Source organism: Mucor velutinosus (assembly GCF_035048745.1).
Source record: "Mucor velutinosus strain NIH1002 chromosome Unknown tig00001564, whole genome shotgun sequence".
NCBI lineage: Eukaryota > Fungi > Mucoromycota > Mucoromycetes > Mucorales > Mucoraceae > Mucor > Mucor velutinosus.
The window spans coordinates 1,331,883-1,349,425 of NW_027041906.1; the positions used below are offsets into that span (position 1 = coordinate 1,331,883).

The window sequence follows — 17,543 nt, forward strand, 5'->3', positions numbered from 1 at the left end:
AAATAAAACAGACACTTTATTAAACTTCTTTTTTTTTTTTTTACATGTTGTTTCGCTGAATGGCTTTGAGGACACGCTGAACAAAGGGTCTGGTTCTTGCGATTTCACCAACAGGCGTCTTGAGTAGCACATTGATGAGTCGCATCAGCCCTTCCAGTGCTTTTCTTTTGATGGGTGTGTTCTGATCAACATGGTATAATAGAATTTCACACGCCTGCTTTAATTCATGGACACAAGGTCTAAAATAGCAATCCATGGCTACAATCCAATGATCAAACAACTCCACCAGGGCGAATGCAGCCGTCGTACATCTTTGCACTGACATTGGTGTGGGTAGGTAGCTTTGGTGGATTAGAATCCAATGGCCGTGATGTCTGATCCACTGTTTGAATATGCAGCGACGGTGCCATAGGTGTGTTGAGCTGTTGAGTAGCTCAATCTTTGGTAACTGCTTCTGAAAACTAATTAGTCGCTTCTCTATGCGTTCAATCTGCTCGTAGGAGGTCTGTGCTTCCTCCGGATGTGTAAAGATGGTGCGTCGGATGTCTCGGGTAATTTGGCAGGTGTGGAATTCAATAAACTGGAAAAATGCTTGGTGCTCATCCACGCCTGCAGACGATAGCGGAGGGTTCTTGAAGAAGGTGGTTGTGCTGACATGATCATCGAGGTGGATTTCATATGGCTTGTTGTGGTAGTGGGATGATGCCGTGTCTAAAAAGTACATGAACCATAGTAGCGACCGAGCGTACTGCTTCACAATCATGACAGGTGGTTTGTATGCCAGCGGAAAGACAGCTGCCTGATTCTGAGAGATTGTATCCAATGCATCTTCTCTGTAAAGCTGTAGCGAAAGAGCCATGCGAACTGCCATGCCAGAGTATATGTAGACAACTGATGTATTTCCATTTTCTATGTGATAGAGAACCAGATTGCAGATGGCATGACATGTGGTGAGACTAGGCGCATCAAAATAGATCGATGACAAGAGACGTTTTGCCCACTTGTAATAGTCAATTGATAAGCGAACACATGTAGGCTCATCCATGCTTTTCTCAAAGATTTCAGGATGCCAGTAGAAGGCATGAGGCAGCATATGGCATACAATTGAAGCATACAATAGTTGAAATGCAGGTGATAAGTTATCTTGGTCCATCAGTAAATTCGCAAATAACGTATCAAACGGTTGCACAGCTCCATAAAGTAAACAGTTCTTGTATAACGACAGCAGTCGCTGCATTAGAAACAGTGGTAACTTTTCGGGCATGACATCAATGTCGAGTACATCGTCCTTGTCTTCATCTTGTTCTTCTAATAAGGGATTTCGGATGGGCTCGTCTTCTGAGTCTTCTCCATCATTCACATTGGGCCGTAAGCTTGTAAAATGAGATAGTCGCACATTTGGAAAGATAGAGTGGTTCCGGATGAGCCAAATGGGCTTTTTTTGTTGATCTGGTTGAGGGTATAGGGTGATTGCGTTTGTATTGTCTTTGGCAAATTGTATAAGGGTGGAGTAAATGTCGGCTACGTTCAGCATGTGTGTATCAATTGACAAGCCTGTTGATCCTAATTGATGGATATTCCATTTAGATAACGAGTTTGCCTGTATATTCGATTGCTGTCCTGCTGCTGGCGGTTGTGATTGAGATGACTGAGATGGTGCGGCATTTTTCACCAGCTGCTCTATATTGCCAAACTCATCCATCAATGAGTGAATCTGATTTTCTAAACCTGCGAAACGATCACGTAGTGCAGTGCTTTCCAAATCACCAGGAACTTCTAAATAGATACACTCTACGCCAGCGACAGAGCATTGTTCGCAGGTAGGTCTTGAGCGAGAACACTTGGAACGATGCTTTCGACATCTATATCAGAATACATGTTGTTACTTAATCAGATATCACTATACACTCTCAGGGCTTTACCTTTGGCAAGATAACGCCATACGAGCTCTTCTCTTTACAGGCCGAGGCTGGCTGTTATCTCCATAGTTTGTTAAAGTGTCGCTCTCCATCATATTTAATTTGATTAAGCCCGTTAACAAGACAAGGATGTGAAATAAAAAAAAAAAAGGATTGTGAGAAATTTAATGAAAAAAAATGGAAAAAAATTAGGTTTCACCCAAGCCTATTAGCTTCTTCCGATGTTTGTGCGCTTCACTGGTCAACTAGTAAAAATGAAAAGGAGATTCTTGGTTTCTTTTTGATGGTTTGGTATCACATGAGATACAACATCAGATCAATGGATGTATCAAGACTGAGAGCAGTTAGACAGTTTGCATTCGCAACAACAGCAACTTGAGGCTTGTATCACTGGGAAATGTCGACCTGTTGTCATGGCAACTGTCAATCTATTGTCACGGCAACAGATAAAACTGCACAGCTGAACGGCTGCTACATGCAGTGCACCAATGAGATCAAGTGGATGAAGGTTCTTTTTCTTGATCTCTCATCCAAAATGTCCATATAAATAGCCACAATTAGACCCTGCATACTCTATACATTTGCTTCTTGGATAAGGCCGTTTGCTTACATATATTTTATTGTCATTAAACCAAGAGCAACACCATGTTGAGTCGAAAATCAACATGACTAGACATGTTCTGAAATGGATTGGGCCCTGTTTTGTGGTAAAGCGTCTTTAAGGGCCATCTTGACAACTCCGAATGATTTCAAATGAATTTTGTGGCAACAAATGTCCAATATGGGTGCTCATTGTGTAGCTGATTGTATGATTGCATGTGTAAAAACAAGCGGGCAGGTGCGTGTAAGTGTTTATGTTGGCAAGTGGGTGTTTGTACCTGGAAATTTTGTAGTCTGGTGTTGGATCATTGTTGTGGATTCAATTATATAACTGGGCGGACCGCTTTGTTTTCTTGCTATTTTTTTCTTTCCTTGTTCTCAATATATTTTCCTAAACAACACATCCAACAATAAAATATGCTCAAAAATCCAGCCAAAGCGTATCAAGATACATTCATTGATTCTCCTAATGCAAAACAGGTATATATAGACCTCTCCCTTTTCTCAAAATATTCGCGAAAGATTAACATTTCCGTTGTTTCTTTCTAGTTGCCAATGTCTGACGAACAAGTGGAGAGGTACATCCATGTCTTTTTCAGTAACTCGCCCAGAGCAAATAGTGGAACAGCACCAACGTTCGAGTGGCTACAGTTTCTGGAAATATTCAATGAACAGCAGAATCATTACATCCTTACAGAACAGCAGAAAAAGGCAATAAAACCTTATTGTATCCAGAATCCAGACTTGGAGATGACGCCAGAAGAGTTTGTCCGATTACTAGCCATTATTCGACACGAAGCTACTGTGGAAGAGCGCAAACCAAGAGCCACCTCAAGCACACCTGCTACTAAAAGATTGTTTGATTCAAGGCCAAGATCATCCAGATTGATCTCAAGTAAATCAGCTACTACTTATTATGATGACAGAGCCAGCACAAATCACCCCGATGACAATGTACGTTTGAAGATTTCGAATGATCTATCATTTCATCCTCATTTTCCCATTTTACCTTTTTAACAGTTGAATCATATGAGTGACCGAACAAGAGAATCAGGTGTGTTGAACAAGGATTACAATCAAAACAAATATTAACAATAAAATTAGATTTCAATGACGAGAACAACAACAATGACCACGTAAGGAATGACTAAATGAACCCTAATCATCCGCAATATTCACACCATATATTGTAGGATATCTCCCTAGTGAAGAGACTAAGAAAAGAAAAGAGTGTCGCTGCCAGACAAGCACGAGAATATGAATCAAGAATCGAGCACTTGAACAAGGAGCATTCTGAACGCATTATGCAGGTTCAGACAAGATTGGAGAATATGCAAATTGAAGCCGAACAGCAAAAACAGTTACTGGCCGATCAGAAATTGAAAGAGAAGGATAAAATAGAGAAAATCGTCGAGTTGAAATCACAAAATGCAGAATACGAAAAGTTGCATGCACTTGCTGTAAAAAAGTTACAAAAGAAGACGGAAGAGTTGGAGTTGCTCAAGGAGGAATTGCACAGCTTACAAGAGGCACACAACATGACACTCTCCCAGTTGGAATTGACCGAAATTCAGGCCAAGGAAATGCTTCGGGTGCATGAAAAGGAAAAGGCCGATTTTCACATGAAATTGGATCAGGAAAAAAGACAAACATTAGATGCAAGACATGCACTGGAGGCTCAGCAAAACGAAAATGTGAAGCTCATGGAATTGATCGATAAACAAAAGTTTGATTTGGATGAAGCCAGAAGTGGCTTGAGATACTATTCGAATTCTTCCCCTCCATCATTGGTATGCCTATGGATGCCATTTGCTATCGTTTTGTTCTAATACTATGCATTTTAACAGGACAAGAAAACATCTGCTGCCACTGCTACATCAAGCCCTGATATCAATGAGACGGAACATAGCTTTGCTCACGAGAAGATTGAGGCTAAATACTTGAAGAAAATAGAATTGATACAGCAAGAACGTGATGAATTTGAACAGCAACTGGTAACAGTTCGTGATAAATTGAAAGAAGGTAATGTGGCATCTCACTTACAAGCACTGAAAATTAACGTTCATTTCTAGAACAAACTGCTGCTGCCTTGATCCAAGAAGCACAGACAAAGAAAATACAGGACCTCTCGACTGGATTTGATCAACAACTAGGCCTCATTGATTCCATTAGGCAAAGCATCAATACCAACCAGCCTGGCCAAGCAAACAAATTATACGTTGGATTGACCGTCATCCCTTGGGTGTTCCTGTTCTATCATCTGCTGCTCATCATGTTTTACTATGCGATTGAATTAACACAATCGCAGGCCCCACAAGTTTACCCACTTTCTCTTTCAAGATTTTTAGATGAAATGTTTTTTAAGTACATGCAGAGCAATTCTTGATTGCATTTCTTCTTTTTTCATTTGTTCATATTGTATATTATTTATGCTCTTACATCCCTTTATATACCTACTCTTTTTCTAGCTGATAAACATTCGCATAGCCTCCATCATGATTTGCATAATAGTAATAAAAAATTACCTCAAAACAAGGTCAACCCATAACCCCAACATGTTGAGGTTCGAAGCTTAAAACATTGTGTGGTACACTTGGAACATAACGCCTTCCAGCAAAAATCAATCTGTATTTTGATGTGAAATACAACGGCAAATTTACCACTGTATATTTATGAAAGAACGCACTTTGTTGATTCCTTGTGATTTTCAGATAAAATACATTGTTTTTAGTGACTAAGTCTTACTTGAAGTTCTAGACAATCTGTGGTAAGTTTGTACAGAATCGAAATTCACAACAAATGGTACTACTCTTAAAAGTGAACCCACAGCTTGTATACAAATAAGCCTGTTTTCAGATATTTTGAGGGTTTTCAAAGGTTTGTACTAAGTCTAATCTGCACCAATTTGCCTATCATAGTATTCATTGTGTAAACCGAAGAATTAGCTGTTATTTGGGAGCTTATTTAAAGTTACCATAAGTTCTCATGGATCTACACTGCTCAATAGGTTATTCCTTGCCAAATTGTCGCTCAAGGCTAACGTTTGCTGTAGTGGTGCATATAAAATTCTTCTGTGCAACGCTACTAGTTATACCACATCCTACTAAGTCTATTTTATAGAATTGAGCATCACATAAACGATTACATGGTGTTTTTCAAAAAAAAAACCCCCCAACGTTTATAAGGAAGAAATATCGTAAGTGTTCAAACAAGGTCTTGTTTTGTAAAGCAGACACAAGAAGCAAAATGTATTAAACAGAAAAGAAGCCTGGTTGAATTGACAGTTGTACTAATAATAGTGTCGAAACGATGGTTTTCTTTGATGTGTTGATTATTTGTAGCGACTGGAAATCCATTCATACGGTGTTCAGCTGCCCCTCATTGTAGTCATATAGTCGTTCTGATATGAAATCTCTAACATCAATATAAGGCGTAAATAAGCAATTTTCTCCTTTTGCTAAAATGCGCTGCACAGCTTCAAACCTTTGCCACTCCAAATCGAAGCAAGGCATCACCAAGCGGTTTTCAATTCAACATTTTGCAATACCTCATCTGTCAATCTATTACTCGCAATCGCTGGTAATTAACAAATTCTTATATATCTAGCTCGTTATTCAAATTTGGCTTATTTTGGAAAATTTCTCTATTTCTTACCAACAACTAGTACAATCTAAAATTCAATAATTACTCCATCGTTCTTGTCGCAACATTTGACTGTGGAAGCATGCTATTTTTAAAGCTCTGGCATCAATAATAATTTAACTTTTGATTTTGGATGCCCCACAACTCGAGACGAAAAATACTTTTGTACATCCGAAATCACTGATATGGGGTAAAAGATAACAACTCATCAAATTGAAAAATGTTGAAAGTTATTGGTAAACAATGCATGTCTGGTGGTAGGGCATCTGGCACCAAGAGGACATGGTATCCGGTTTAATAATACTGTGCCTGCTGTACAACTTTCTCCACAACATAATATCAAATTTAAGATACATTCCTCATATAAACCTGTTTAATGTATGCTAGATCAAATGATTGCACCTTAATTTACTTTTGAATAAAGAAGGACTTAAATTGTATCCATTTGGTTACCCTTTTATTATAAAGACAACATCATGATCATGACAGATCATTAGGAGATCAAACGGAAATCAACTAGTTATAACCCTTTAGTACTTCAACCTCTTAGCCAATCAGATTGCTAGAAAACTCCGCTGACCTAAAAAAAAATTTGCGAGGGTTTCCCCCTGTTTTGATGTGAGGCAAAATTTTAAGCTCCGCTATATAGCAGTGTAGCAGATGCTATCATCAAATTTCCCTCAGGTGCTAGAGCATGCCTTACTTACACCACCTAGCTTTAGATTCTGGCATTGAGACTCTCAATCATCACTAAAGTAAGTAGCGATAACCAAGTGGAGGCAGCCTATCTACCTCCTAGCCTCGGATAAAGTCTTGTTGAGCTTCAGGGATAGGCACATCCACACAACGTAAAAAAAAGGTATGCTTCAAAGAAACATAATAATAATAAAAGAAAGTAAAAAAAAAACATAATACTATAAGAGTATAGTAGCAGTATGTAGGTAAAAAAGAGACACTCACGCGAAGCGAGTCAAAGAAAAGCATAACAAACATAACATCAAAGATGTTCAAGAAAGTTCGTTGCTGTTGCAAGAAAAATGCATACATGGGCAGCGCGCATGGTAATAATAGTCGGTTGTAAAGCAACATGATGACACAAATACGCACAACTGCAAAAGCAACAGTAGTATTATAAGTTTGCAATACAACATAATAATGACTAGTATTGTTTCATGTAAAGCTACAGAGGAAACACTACCAACAAAAGAAAAAGAAGAAAAAAGCGCAACAAGGCAAACATTATGAATGCATTATCACGAGAAAAGAAGCAATGATATAAGCGTTCAAAGAAGTTTTATACCATTGCGACCAGAAGAAAAAAGATACTTACCACTTACCATAGCCACAGATAGATCAGGGGAGTATAGGCAATCAGCGGAAACAGACCAGAAAAGACCAGATGAACAGCAGCAGCACCAGTATCATAGACAAACTAAAGAACGAATGCCATTAGCAGAGAGCAGACAAAGATCAAATAAGTTACTTACCACTTATCACCGGATATGAACCAGAGAGCGGGCATGCAGCAAATACAGTAGACCAGGAAAGACCAGAAGATCAGCAACAGTAACACCAGTACCATAGAAAAACCAAAGAATGAACGACGCCAGAGACCAGACAAAGACCAAAGAAGCAATTATCAGACATGATAAACCAAAGAAGCAGACAGCAGAGATAGCAGAAAAGTACTGGCAGTAGCACCCACATCAAACAGACAAAAAGAATCATCAAAGCCTAATAAACAAATTTAATTAGTGTTAATTCTACGCCTTCCAGTGTTCGTTATCAAATAGTGCGTAATATATTTCAAAGAAGCAGTATGAAGTACTTGTAATAGTGCAAGACAGTGTTATCAAAAGATAAAGTGTTGTTATTAATTAAAAGGGTTCCAAAACCACCATGGTTTGATACTAAACGCGTTTTGCAAAAAGGAGAAAAAACGGGAAATATGGAAGAATGAGAGGGCGCCATATCCGACGTCACGGACAGTAGATTTGGTCTCAGTCTATTGCCGCGGCAGCCCTAATTGCGGCAATTTAATATGAGTTTGTGTAGTGGGTATTTTCGTGTTCAAACTTGACTTGATCTCACATCTTTTAAGCATTTTTGCTAAATTTGACTATGAGAACTGTTGTTATCACACCCCACTTTCTAATATAACTTTACAGAACTCAAGAAGCTGCATCGAATGGTGCTCATTATATTTAGCTTTCAGACCGAAAATAATGAGCAATTTCCAAAAGTATGAATACATGTTTTTTGCCAAAATGTCGAGATTTCACATAGAAAAACCTCACAGAAAGTGTTTCCAGTGCTGCATCTTATCTTTACAATTAATTTTATTTCATATGTATCATAAAAAAAGTCTTCATTTCCGTGGTGAAAAACGTGATCGTTTGATCTTCAAGATATTCCCTTGCTACTACTCATGAAAAAACGATGATTTTTATGAATTTGCAATGACCCAAAAAAATTTGAGATAAAGCGTCAGTAAGTAAAGCGCAACCAAGGGGAGTCATTTGATCCTATTCCAAGCGTCCAAAACGCTTTGTGGTCTGAGTTATTCGAGTTGAAAAATGGCTACATTGGAACAAAATTTGACCTAAAATGGAGTGTAGTAAGTTGTGTTGTCGAAGAATTGAGTAAATTACAGTTCTTTTTGATGATCCAGATATTCTGTATTGCAAAAAAACCGTATCTGTATCTTCAAATGTGAAATTACCGTGATTTAAAAGCTCGAGCGTCAATGACATACAGATTTGAATCTAGTACTACACTGCTGTATACTAAGCACAGAATTCTCCCAGTATTAAATAATGTCCCGCCGAACATGCAATATACATCATTGATTGCCAACATATATGTTTCAATTTTTCCATCATGGTTTGCTATCTTCTACCTAACATCCAAGACTTTGGAGGTACAATAGTATTTTCGGTTTTGAAGTTTGGGCCATCCGAAATTAGGCTTTGCAATACCATTAATGCTAGAGCTCTGAAAATAGCATGTTCTTATAGCAAAATCTTGCGAGGAAAACAATAGTATAGTTGGATCTTAGATCGGGTGGTGCGTTGCTGATCAAATACAAATGGTTCCAATCGTAAACTGTTTTGAACAAAGATATACGTATAAAAGCTACTGTTAAAAGTTGTTGTAATTGCAAATGATTAAAAGTATTAGATCGATGGATTAGGTGTTGCGTTGTAGTAAAAAACTAGTTATATCTTTCTTGGTTAAGATTTCCTAAAAAGTCAAAAGTGTGTTACGTATATTAACAACTTTTGAGCAGTGAACTTATAAAAACTTCTTGATTACGAGCTGTGGAATACATTCACTATGATCTGCATTCCGACAGTTCATCCAGTTACCAGATTTAGATATAAACTGTATGTACACTGGATTAGATGTACGATATCGATTTATACTATAAGAAGATATGGACTTCAGATACGCTAGTACTATAATATTCATACTCTATAAAATATAGGCTATAGATGGCACCACGGACATGGATGGCACTATATACTTATACTTGTATTCCGACATTGACTACGGATGTTTACCATATCTGGATAGGCACCAAGATTAATGCAACATGAGCTTGTTGCTTCAGATGTGCACTTCATGATCCACGCTACAAGACACATGCTTATATCCGTGATACTACTGTAGGGGGAAAAACTGTCCCGTTCGTTCAAATAATCTTGACTTTTACCCAGTATATTGCCAAAACTCAGAAAACAAAGTTACCCCATACTACGTTCGACAGAACAGCTTATAGGGATTACAGCAACATAATAACCTTATGGCTGGACTATATTTTAATCCCAGTATAACTAGCTAAAGTGAGACGTGGCAAAAATGATAGGTGGGTAATTCTAGATGATATAAACTGGTTGATATCTTTACTTCCAATAAACGTATCGAAGAAACCTAAAAAACTACCCACTGTATGTTCAGGATATCTAATATCCCAGGAGCATCCTAAAAGTATAAAAGAAGCTAGTTTTTTCATGTTTTTTTCTTTATTTCGTTGCTTTCTTATTTTTTTTCAAAACTTTCATTATGCCTGCTCGTTTAACACAAGGTTTGCGCAACACTCTCCAATCTTTGCTCCAACGTGGTCTGTTGTCCTCAAAGATGAAAAATTTGTATCCAGGAGTGGGTAACTCTACTCTTACAAGGCTCAGAAAACTATATTGTCCTGACCCAGCTGGACCTCTTGGCGGAAGACCGAAAAAACTTGGTGCTAAAACTATGTCCCTAGTGTCAAGAGAACTTCGATCAGGTGCTTTAGATAATCCCCGGGCAGCACTAGAAATTTTAAGATCGATGGGCCATGATATGTCAATTAATGGCATCCGCAAGTCATTGAGACGAAATGGACTTAAATCTCGTAGAAAAGTAAAGACCAATTTTGTTAGCAAGACAAACAAGCGGCTTCGATTGGCGTGGGCTAAAAAGCATAGGCATCTTACTATTGCTGATTGGCGTCGTTGGGTGTTTTCGGATGGAACAAGAATAAACCTTTGGGGCTCAGATGGTAATTCTTTTTACTGGACGAATGGTGGTCGAATCATGCAGTCTTATCGAGTCAAGTCTCAGTTGCAGGGAAATGACGGTGGGGTCATGTTCTGGAGTTGTATAACAGCGGAGGGGCCTGGTTATGGTACTACCACTATTGAAGACGCAATAAACTCGGGCTTGTATGTCGATATCTCGAAGACATCATTGAACGACACTCTTGAGCACTTTGGGAAGACACCATCTGATGTGCGATTTCAACAAGACAGAGCAACACCGCATACATCGGGCATTACTAAACAATGGTTCACCGGCAATGGGTTTAACCTAGACAAAATTATGGATTGGCCACCCCAAAGTCCCAATCTTAATCCCACTGAACATGTCTGGCATCTCCTAAAGCTTCGTCTTAATAAATATCCCAATAGGCCCTCTACAAAAGGAGAATTAGAGCGGCGTATTAACATTCAGTGGTACAAAATAGCAGAAAAAGAGTGCCAGAAATATATTGATAGTATGCCTGCCCGAATCAAGGCTGTCATCAAGAGCAAAGGTGGTTCAACTCACTATTAATGATTTTATAATAAAATGTACATTTTTCTATATTTATTTTTTAACCAATAAAATCATTGGATTTTAGTTTTTGTGAAAGTTATAATTATGTATAGATAGAACTAGTTTCTCTCATTCAAACGATATATATTTCGACTTTGTATACAAAGAAATAACCAAAAACTTGTGCAAAAAGACATAATTTTAAACGAACGGGACAGTTTTTCCCCCTACAGTAGCTACAGATACTTTATGTACTACAGACTTGTACTGTATATGAGACATGCTATAGACATGCATACGATATGCTATAGACATGCCATATATCCAGATACATGCTAAAGATGTATGCTCAGCGATATACACTCAGATATGTACTATTGATATAGACTAAGGAGACTGTACCTATCGGATAATACATGATACTAGATCGATATTAATTATCCTTATAGAAAGGATAGATCAGGGTACTTTGGATGAGAGTTTAATTATTCATCCAGGCAAAGCTAAATCATGATTAGACATTAGTTGATCTGAGTTGACTTATTTGTTAATCTAATTAATAGAACTTTTATCCACTGTTATAGTATATAAGATGGATCATCTACCAAGCCAGTAGAGATTCTTCAGTTTACTTTACACCTGTCAGTTTGATAATAAAACATACCTTTATCAAATTGACTTTACTGTTTTTTATTCTTTTTTTTCGTGAAATTTAGTCTTATTAAGCCTCAAATTCCACACTGACAACACTCATTGATGCTGTTGACGAGCCAAGCACTTTATGGTCTGCTATTTTTTGAAAGTAGATCAACTGATAGCTAAGCATACCGCTCTCCTTAGGCGAGAAAGCAATCCGCTTCGTCTCTGACACTTGTTTCCGTATGAGGCGGCCGTCAGAAGGGGGAAGCGGTTTCGATTTGCAGATCCTTCCATCGACTGAAAGCTAAAGACGTGAGGCAGCTATCCGACGACATGTGGGTCAAACATGTATTTTACTGAAGTTAGTCGTTGATCTTCTCGCTTTTATTATACCGTTTACCGACGCATATAAATGTATAAAGTTTTGGCTTACGAATATTTAAAAATTTCGATGTTTTCATACGAGAGCATTTTTCTTTGAGAAGGTCAAGGTGCTCACTTGAAAGCATCAAATAGGATTCTACATAAAGACATCTATGTTTTCATGAGAACACTTGCTGGGTCTTAGTGCTATACCAATTGTTGAAATGGCTATGATCGCGATCTGTCAATCGAGCTAATAAAGCTGCTTCTGCCATACCCCAAATTTAATGAAGGCTAATTCTCATTGTAGCATTTTTTTTAATAAATAAATCTTAATCAATATTGCACGGTTTGAACAGCTAGAAACAAAAAATAAAGTCAATTGCTACCATATTGTAGACTACTACCGGATCTAATAGTACCAGTGGCCATATATTTTGCAGATTAACAAATGTCAGAGATTATAAACAATCAGACCCATTATATACACCATATAAATTACAGATTCATGATGTCAAATCCGCTCAAACTCATTTAGTCATGCTCAGATCCAGCATAACTGAAAGTATCTAGTCCAACTTTATTTAGACTTACCGACGACACATCTAATATTTGTTAATAATTTGAAAGTAGCAATTTATTAAGGTGATTGAGTATAAATAATGTAGCTGTAACAACAACGTAAATATCGCTTTGCTAAAGTAGTAGCTAATTTATCAGAAATAAATTATTTATAAAAAAAAGAGTATGAAATTAATCAGGTAAAGAATATAGTTTATTACATTGAAAATAAGAGGGTTTATATACTATTCGAATTGAGGGATTTGATGTGAGGATAAGGTATTAGATGGGTTGATTTGGGTGATAGGATAATAGATCCAATCCATTATCCTGAACATGCCATGATATGGATCGTAACTGAATCCTGTTTCATGTCAAAGTTTATGATCTGATGTGACCGGTGCTTGAACTGCTTGTTTCCACGCATTTGGAGATCCGGTTTAGAAATGATACATCACTACCCCACACCAGCTTGGAGACCCTAGGTCGATAGCGAAACCATAAGATAGCACCTCTTGATTAGTGCTTGTGATGTAAGTGATAAATCGTGAAAAAAAAAAAAGAAAAGAAAAAAAAGAAAAAAAAATGTATGTTCCCTATGCTTTCATATGAAGTTGCTGCATGATGGAATCGTTGATTCGCCAGTAAAAACCTCTATACATTGAAAACCAAACATGCCAATTGGAAAAAATACCAATGTAATTTACAAGGGAAAAAGGCAGAATCTATTGACAAACATCTATAAAGATGATGGTTGTCTGTTCTCAATCAACCGCGCATGTCTCTTTGTAGATCTCTCTTCACGCGTTGCAACCGATCTTTTGTTGATTGATTTAGGTACTATTTGCCTTTTACCAGAGCTCTTTTCAGGTGCTCCTACTCTCGCCCAGTACTGTTTGATAGGTTGTCTTGAATCAAACAACTCTGGAGTTTCCCATGAATCATAACTACAATCGTAATCCTTCCAAGTAACGAGATATTGATAGTTAGGCACTTTACCCTTATGTTTGAGGATAGCCTCAACTTCATAACGTTTATCAGCAGGTTCTGGAGGAGGTGAATTCTCGTTTATCAATTTAATGTGAGATGTAGGAACATCTCTTGATAAGAATGTATCGGTTTCATCTTTTAGAATGTAACTGCCATTCTTTGTATAACCATGAATATAGAACACGCCCTCGTATTTAGGGTCAGTTTTACTGTTCTTACTTTCTACATTCTTAATCATGACAGAAGCTCCTATGGGGAATGGGTTCTTTAGAATTTTGTGTCGCTTCATAAATTAAGCATTGTCAGCTTTCTGTGATTCGACAATCTGCTCCTTGATTGCAGGTACAAGAATTTTGTCAATTCTCTTGATCTTGTCTTTCAAGGCCTTGGCATTTAATGTTTGTTCTGGAAGACTCATTTCAACATCAGAATAGTCTTTTAATTCAGTAGGAAGCCTGGCAAACATGACAACAAATGGTTTCATGCCGTGTAGCCTTGATTTATGTAAATTTAAGCTACAGTCTGTGCCATCAAGATACAAATCCCAATTTTCGGCACATCCATCCAGCATGTTAATGACGATGGTCTTTGAGCTCTTGACCGCGGCATCACAAGCGCTGTTGCCTAACAGGCACCATGGAAGTGAAAGCCTTTGCTCTATCTTTGCATTGGCAGCAATGCTCTCTAGTGATTGAGAACTGAACTCCTTACCTTTATCATGAGAAAGGATTTTTGGGTAACCAAAAAGACTAAAAATAGAGACAATTTCTTTAGCAACTGTTGTTGCAGTTTTGTTTGGAAACGCCCGTCATACAATGAATCTTGAGAATAGATCCATTGCTACCAAGATAAAGTTGTTACCTCTAGGAGTAGTAACATCAAATGCGCCTAGGTCAAAAACCCAATGATCTCCAACAGAATCCGCAGTATGATTCTTTGGTGGATGATATACATGTCTTCCTATGTTAAATACCCTGCATTTGCTACAGTTCTTGACATATCGTTCAATATCTTTTCTGAGCCCTTTCCAATGCATTTGGTAATCCTCATGTATAGCCTGCTCCAAAGCAGTGATTCCATAGTGTCCTAAAAGGTGAGATTTTTCTAATAGTTCTTGCTTTTGTTCTTCACTTTTAGGTACTTCATAAATGTCCAAATGTGATGCATAAATGCACAATTCTTTATTGTCCTTGCTGTCAGAATTTGCAGTTTCTGTGAGTGCACTGCTTACTGTGTTACTGTTTGTATTTTCCTTATTAGCATTATTCTCAGTATCATTGATTTTGGTACCCTGAGTACTCTGGTTGAAAGGCTGTAAAATAATGTCATTTGCTTTAATACCCTTCTTTTGCTTCTTAGCTTCATGAAGGTCTTTATCATTTGTAGGCTCGATTGGATCTAATATCCGTTTAATAACAGTAGCTCTTCTAGCAAGAGAACCACACCCCTCCAGCTTCTTTGTACCAGGTACAAAGATGCGAGAAAGTCGATCTGCTAGAATATTGTCCATACCCATACAGTATGTGATATCAAAGTGAAATTCAAAAATTGTATCATAAAAGTTCTCAATCATACGAGTAAGTTTCTCTTGAGAATGTAGGTACAATAGACCACGATTATCCAAGAATAAATGAAACTTTTCACCCCGTAACCATTGGCGAAACTTATTGAAAGCATAAACCACTGCCAAAAGCTCACGCTTGGATGACCCATAGCGTTGCTCACTGGCAGATAGTTTACGGGCGATGAAGCCATTATAGTAAATACGCTTTTTGATAACTTGATATAAACAGGCACCAATGCCATATGCACTAGCATTAGTGACAAGGCAAAATGGATAGGCTAAATTAGGTGCTGAAATGATAGGGCTACTAACAAGCAATTGTTGAATGTTGGTCATGGCAGTTGTATGATCCTCTGTCCATACCTTGTCAATATCTGGAGTATTTTTAATGGCATCCAATGGTGCGGTTAAAGTAGACAAACGAGGTAGGTTGCTACTAAAGTAATTTACCAATCCTAACCGAGATTGAAGTTCTTTACTGTTAGCGACCTTTGGATCCCGATCTAAAATATTGCTTACTTTACGAGAATCAAAGGCCAACCTTTTCTCGGATAGGCAAAAGCCTAATATATTAATGCTACGCTGAGCAAAATGAGTCTTTGCGTGATTTATCTTGAGGTTAGTCTTTTTTAACCAATCAATAACTATTTTGACGTATTTTAAATGTGTTTCCATGTCTGCTTCTGTGTGCACCGTGTGCACCGTGATATCGTCTATAAAATTGGTGGTGACAGAGCTTAGATCAGAGAACAAATTAGTCAGATACCTTTGCACAAATGAGCTAATTGGTAATAATCCCATGGGGGCAGTTCCTGAAGATCCATTGCAGGCCAGTTGTTGGATCAATAAATGAAACATATTTGCGAGACGCGCTTGCTAGCTTAAAACTATGGAAACATTGTGAAAGATTCAACACCAAAAATATAGCGTGTTCTGACATCTTTCTATGTAATGTGCTAATCAAAGGTAGTGGGAATCGATCGGATTTGTCTGGATCTAATGCAGCATTGACAGCTCTGCAATCCACAACTACTCTATAAACACCAGGAGCATACTCACCAGTGCTAGTCTTTTTACGTACACAGAATATAGGTGAGTTGTATGGCGTTCCAGGTGGTGCTGGTTGAATGACACCATTCCTAATCCATGTAGCCATTTGTTCCTCAATAGTTGGTAAAAACTTTTCTTCCAGGGGCCATTGAGGTTTATACATTTTGTTTTCATGATCTTTCAATTTATGCAACTCTAGGGTACTACCTGGTATATTGCAATATGCCTTAGGATCAATGTTTTTGTTGGCCTCAATGTACGGTTCAATTTCTTTCATGAACTGAGCTCTCTCTGCCTCTGTACCATAAGGAGAATCATTAGGAGTGCAGGGATTTGGATCAATTGTAGGAATCTCAGGATTATTATCATCATCCCAATCCATCGCCATGTTGGAGATTGTAATGCCAATTTGCATGATCAAATCCATACCAATTACCACATCAATGTCACTAAAGATATCAAAAATCTCAAATTTAGAGTAACATTGGCGAGAATTATATGTAATCTTAATGTCTTCTTCTGTAGAACCAATTCTATCAATAACAGTGTCCTTTTTACAAGCTTTAATGATGCCTTTAATGTCTTTATTTATTTTCACTTCTAATATTTTGGCTAACTTGGGGGGAGAGACAACTAAATGGGGAACCTGTGTCCAAAAGAAAGTAGGTTCGAACCTTGATGTCGTTGCCCTCTAAAGTAATTGGCAAAATAATAGAGTTTTTGTTTAGTAAATTGCGAGGTGGTTCATTCATGTATTGATACGCACAATCTTTAATGCTCATGGCTGCGAAGGTCATGTTCTGCTCGTCGGATTCCGTATCCGTATCCATATTGTCATCAGAGTTGTAATCAGTCTGCTGATTGGGCACAGGGACGATCGTCTTCTTGACGACCTTACTTCGAAATCTTGGTTGATTATTCTTCATCTTGCACACGGCCCTGTGCGCTGGAGTCCATCCTGACTCCTTGCAATCGTGACAAATACGAGTGTTGACCTCACCAAACTTCTTTTGTGCCTCATCGATTCGTTTTTTCATGCTGTCAGATGCTTTGCAATCCTTGGTGCGATGATTGTGGGCATTCGGATGATACATGCATCGTTTGGGTGAGTGACTGGTGACCTTGGTGTTTAGAAT

The 17,543-nt window shown here is 37.9% G+C and overlaps 5 protein-coding genes across 5 annotated transcripts; 2 read left to right on the plus strand and 3 right to left on the minus strand.

Annotated features, from left to right (window-relative positions):
* Window positions 1–40: 40 nt before the first annotated feature.
* Window positions 41–2,014, minus strand: MIR1 (mitochondrial phosphate carrier protein; the record flags this gene model as incomplete). Its single annotated transcript, XM_064829931.1, has 2 exons — window positions 41–1,862; window positions 1,923–2,014. 2 exons carry the CDS (start codon window positions 2,012–2,014, stop codon window positions 41–43), a joined length of 1,914 nt encoding a protein of 637 aa, XP_064682433.1.
* A 922-nt stretch (window positions 2,015–2,936) lies between these two features.
* On the plus strand, window positions 2,937–4,905 carry NRG1_4 (transcriptional repressor; the record flags this gene model as incomplete). The annotated part of the gene is made up of 7 exons (XM_064829932.1): window positions 2,937–2,999; window positions 3,069–3,473; window positions 3,540–3,573; window positions 3,624–3,655; window positions 3,713–4,309; window positions 4,367–4,541; window positions 4,592–4,905. The coding sequence occupies 7 exons, from the start codon at window positions 2,937–2,939 to the stop codon at window positions 4,903–4,905; spliced, it is 1,620 nt and encodes a 539-aa protein (XP_064682434.1).
* Window positions 4,906–10,226: 5,321 nt separating this feature from the next.
* ATC70_010722 (uncharacterized protein) lies at window positions 10,227–11,258 on the plus strand (the record flags this gene model as incomplete). Its single annotated transcript, XM_064829933.1, has 1 exon — window positions 10,227–11,258. The coding sequence occupies one exon, from the start codon at window positions 10,227–10,229 to the stop codon at window positions 11,256–11,258; it is 1,032 nt and encodes a 343-aa protein (XP_064682435.1).
* Window positions 11,259–13,542: 2,284 nt separating this feature from the next.
* ATC70_010723 (MFS domain-containing protein) lies at window positions 13,543–14,031 on the minus strand (the record flags this gene model as incomplete). The annotated part of the gene is made up of 1 exon (XM_064829934.1): window positions 13,543–14,031. One exon carries the CDS (start codon window positions 14,029–14,031, stop codon window positions 13,543–13,545), a length of 489 nt encoding a protein of 162 aa, XP_064682436.1.
* A 54-nt stretch (window positions 14,032–14,085) lies between these two features.
* ATC70_010724 (uncharacterized protein) lies at window positions 14,086–17,501 on the minus strand (the record flags this gene model as incomplete). Its single annotated transcript, XM_064829935.1, has 4 exons — window positions 14,086–14,504; window positions 14,655–16,123; window positions 16,296–17,023; window positions 17,082–17,501. 4 exons carry the CDS (start codon window positions 17,499–17,501, stop codon window positions 14,086–14,088), a joined length of 3,036 nt encoding a protein of 1,011 aa, XP_064682437.1.
* Between the last annotated feature and the right edge of the window lie 42 nt (window positions 17,502–17,543).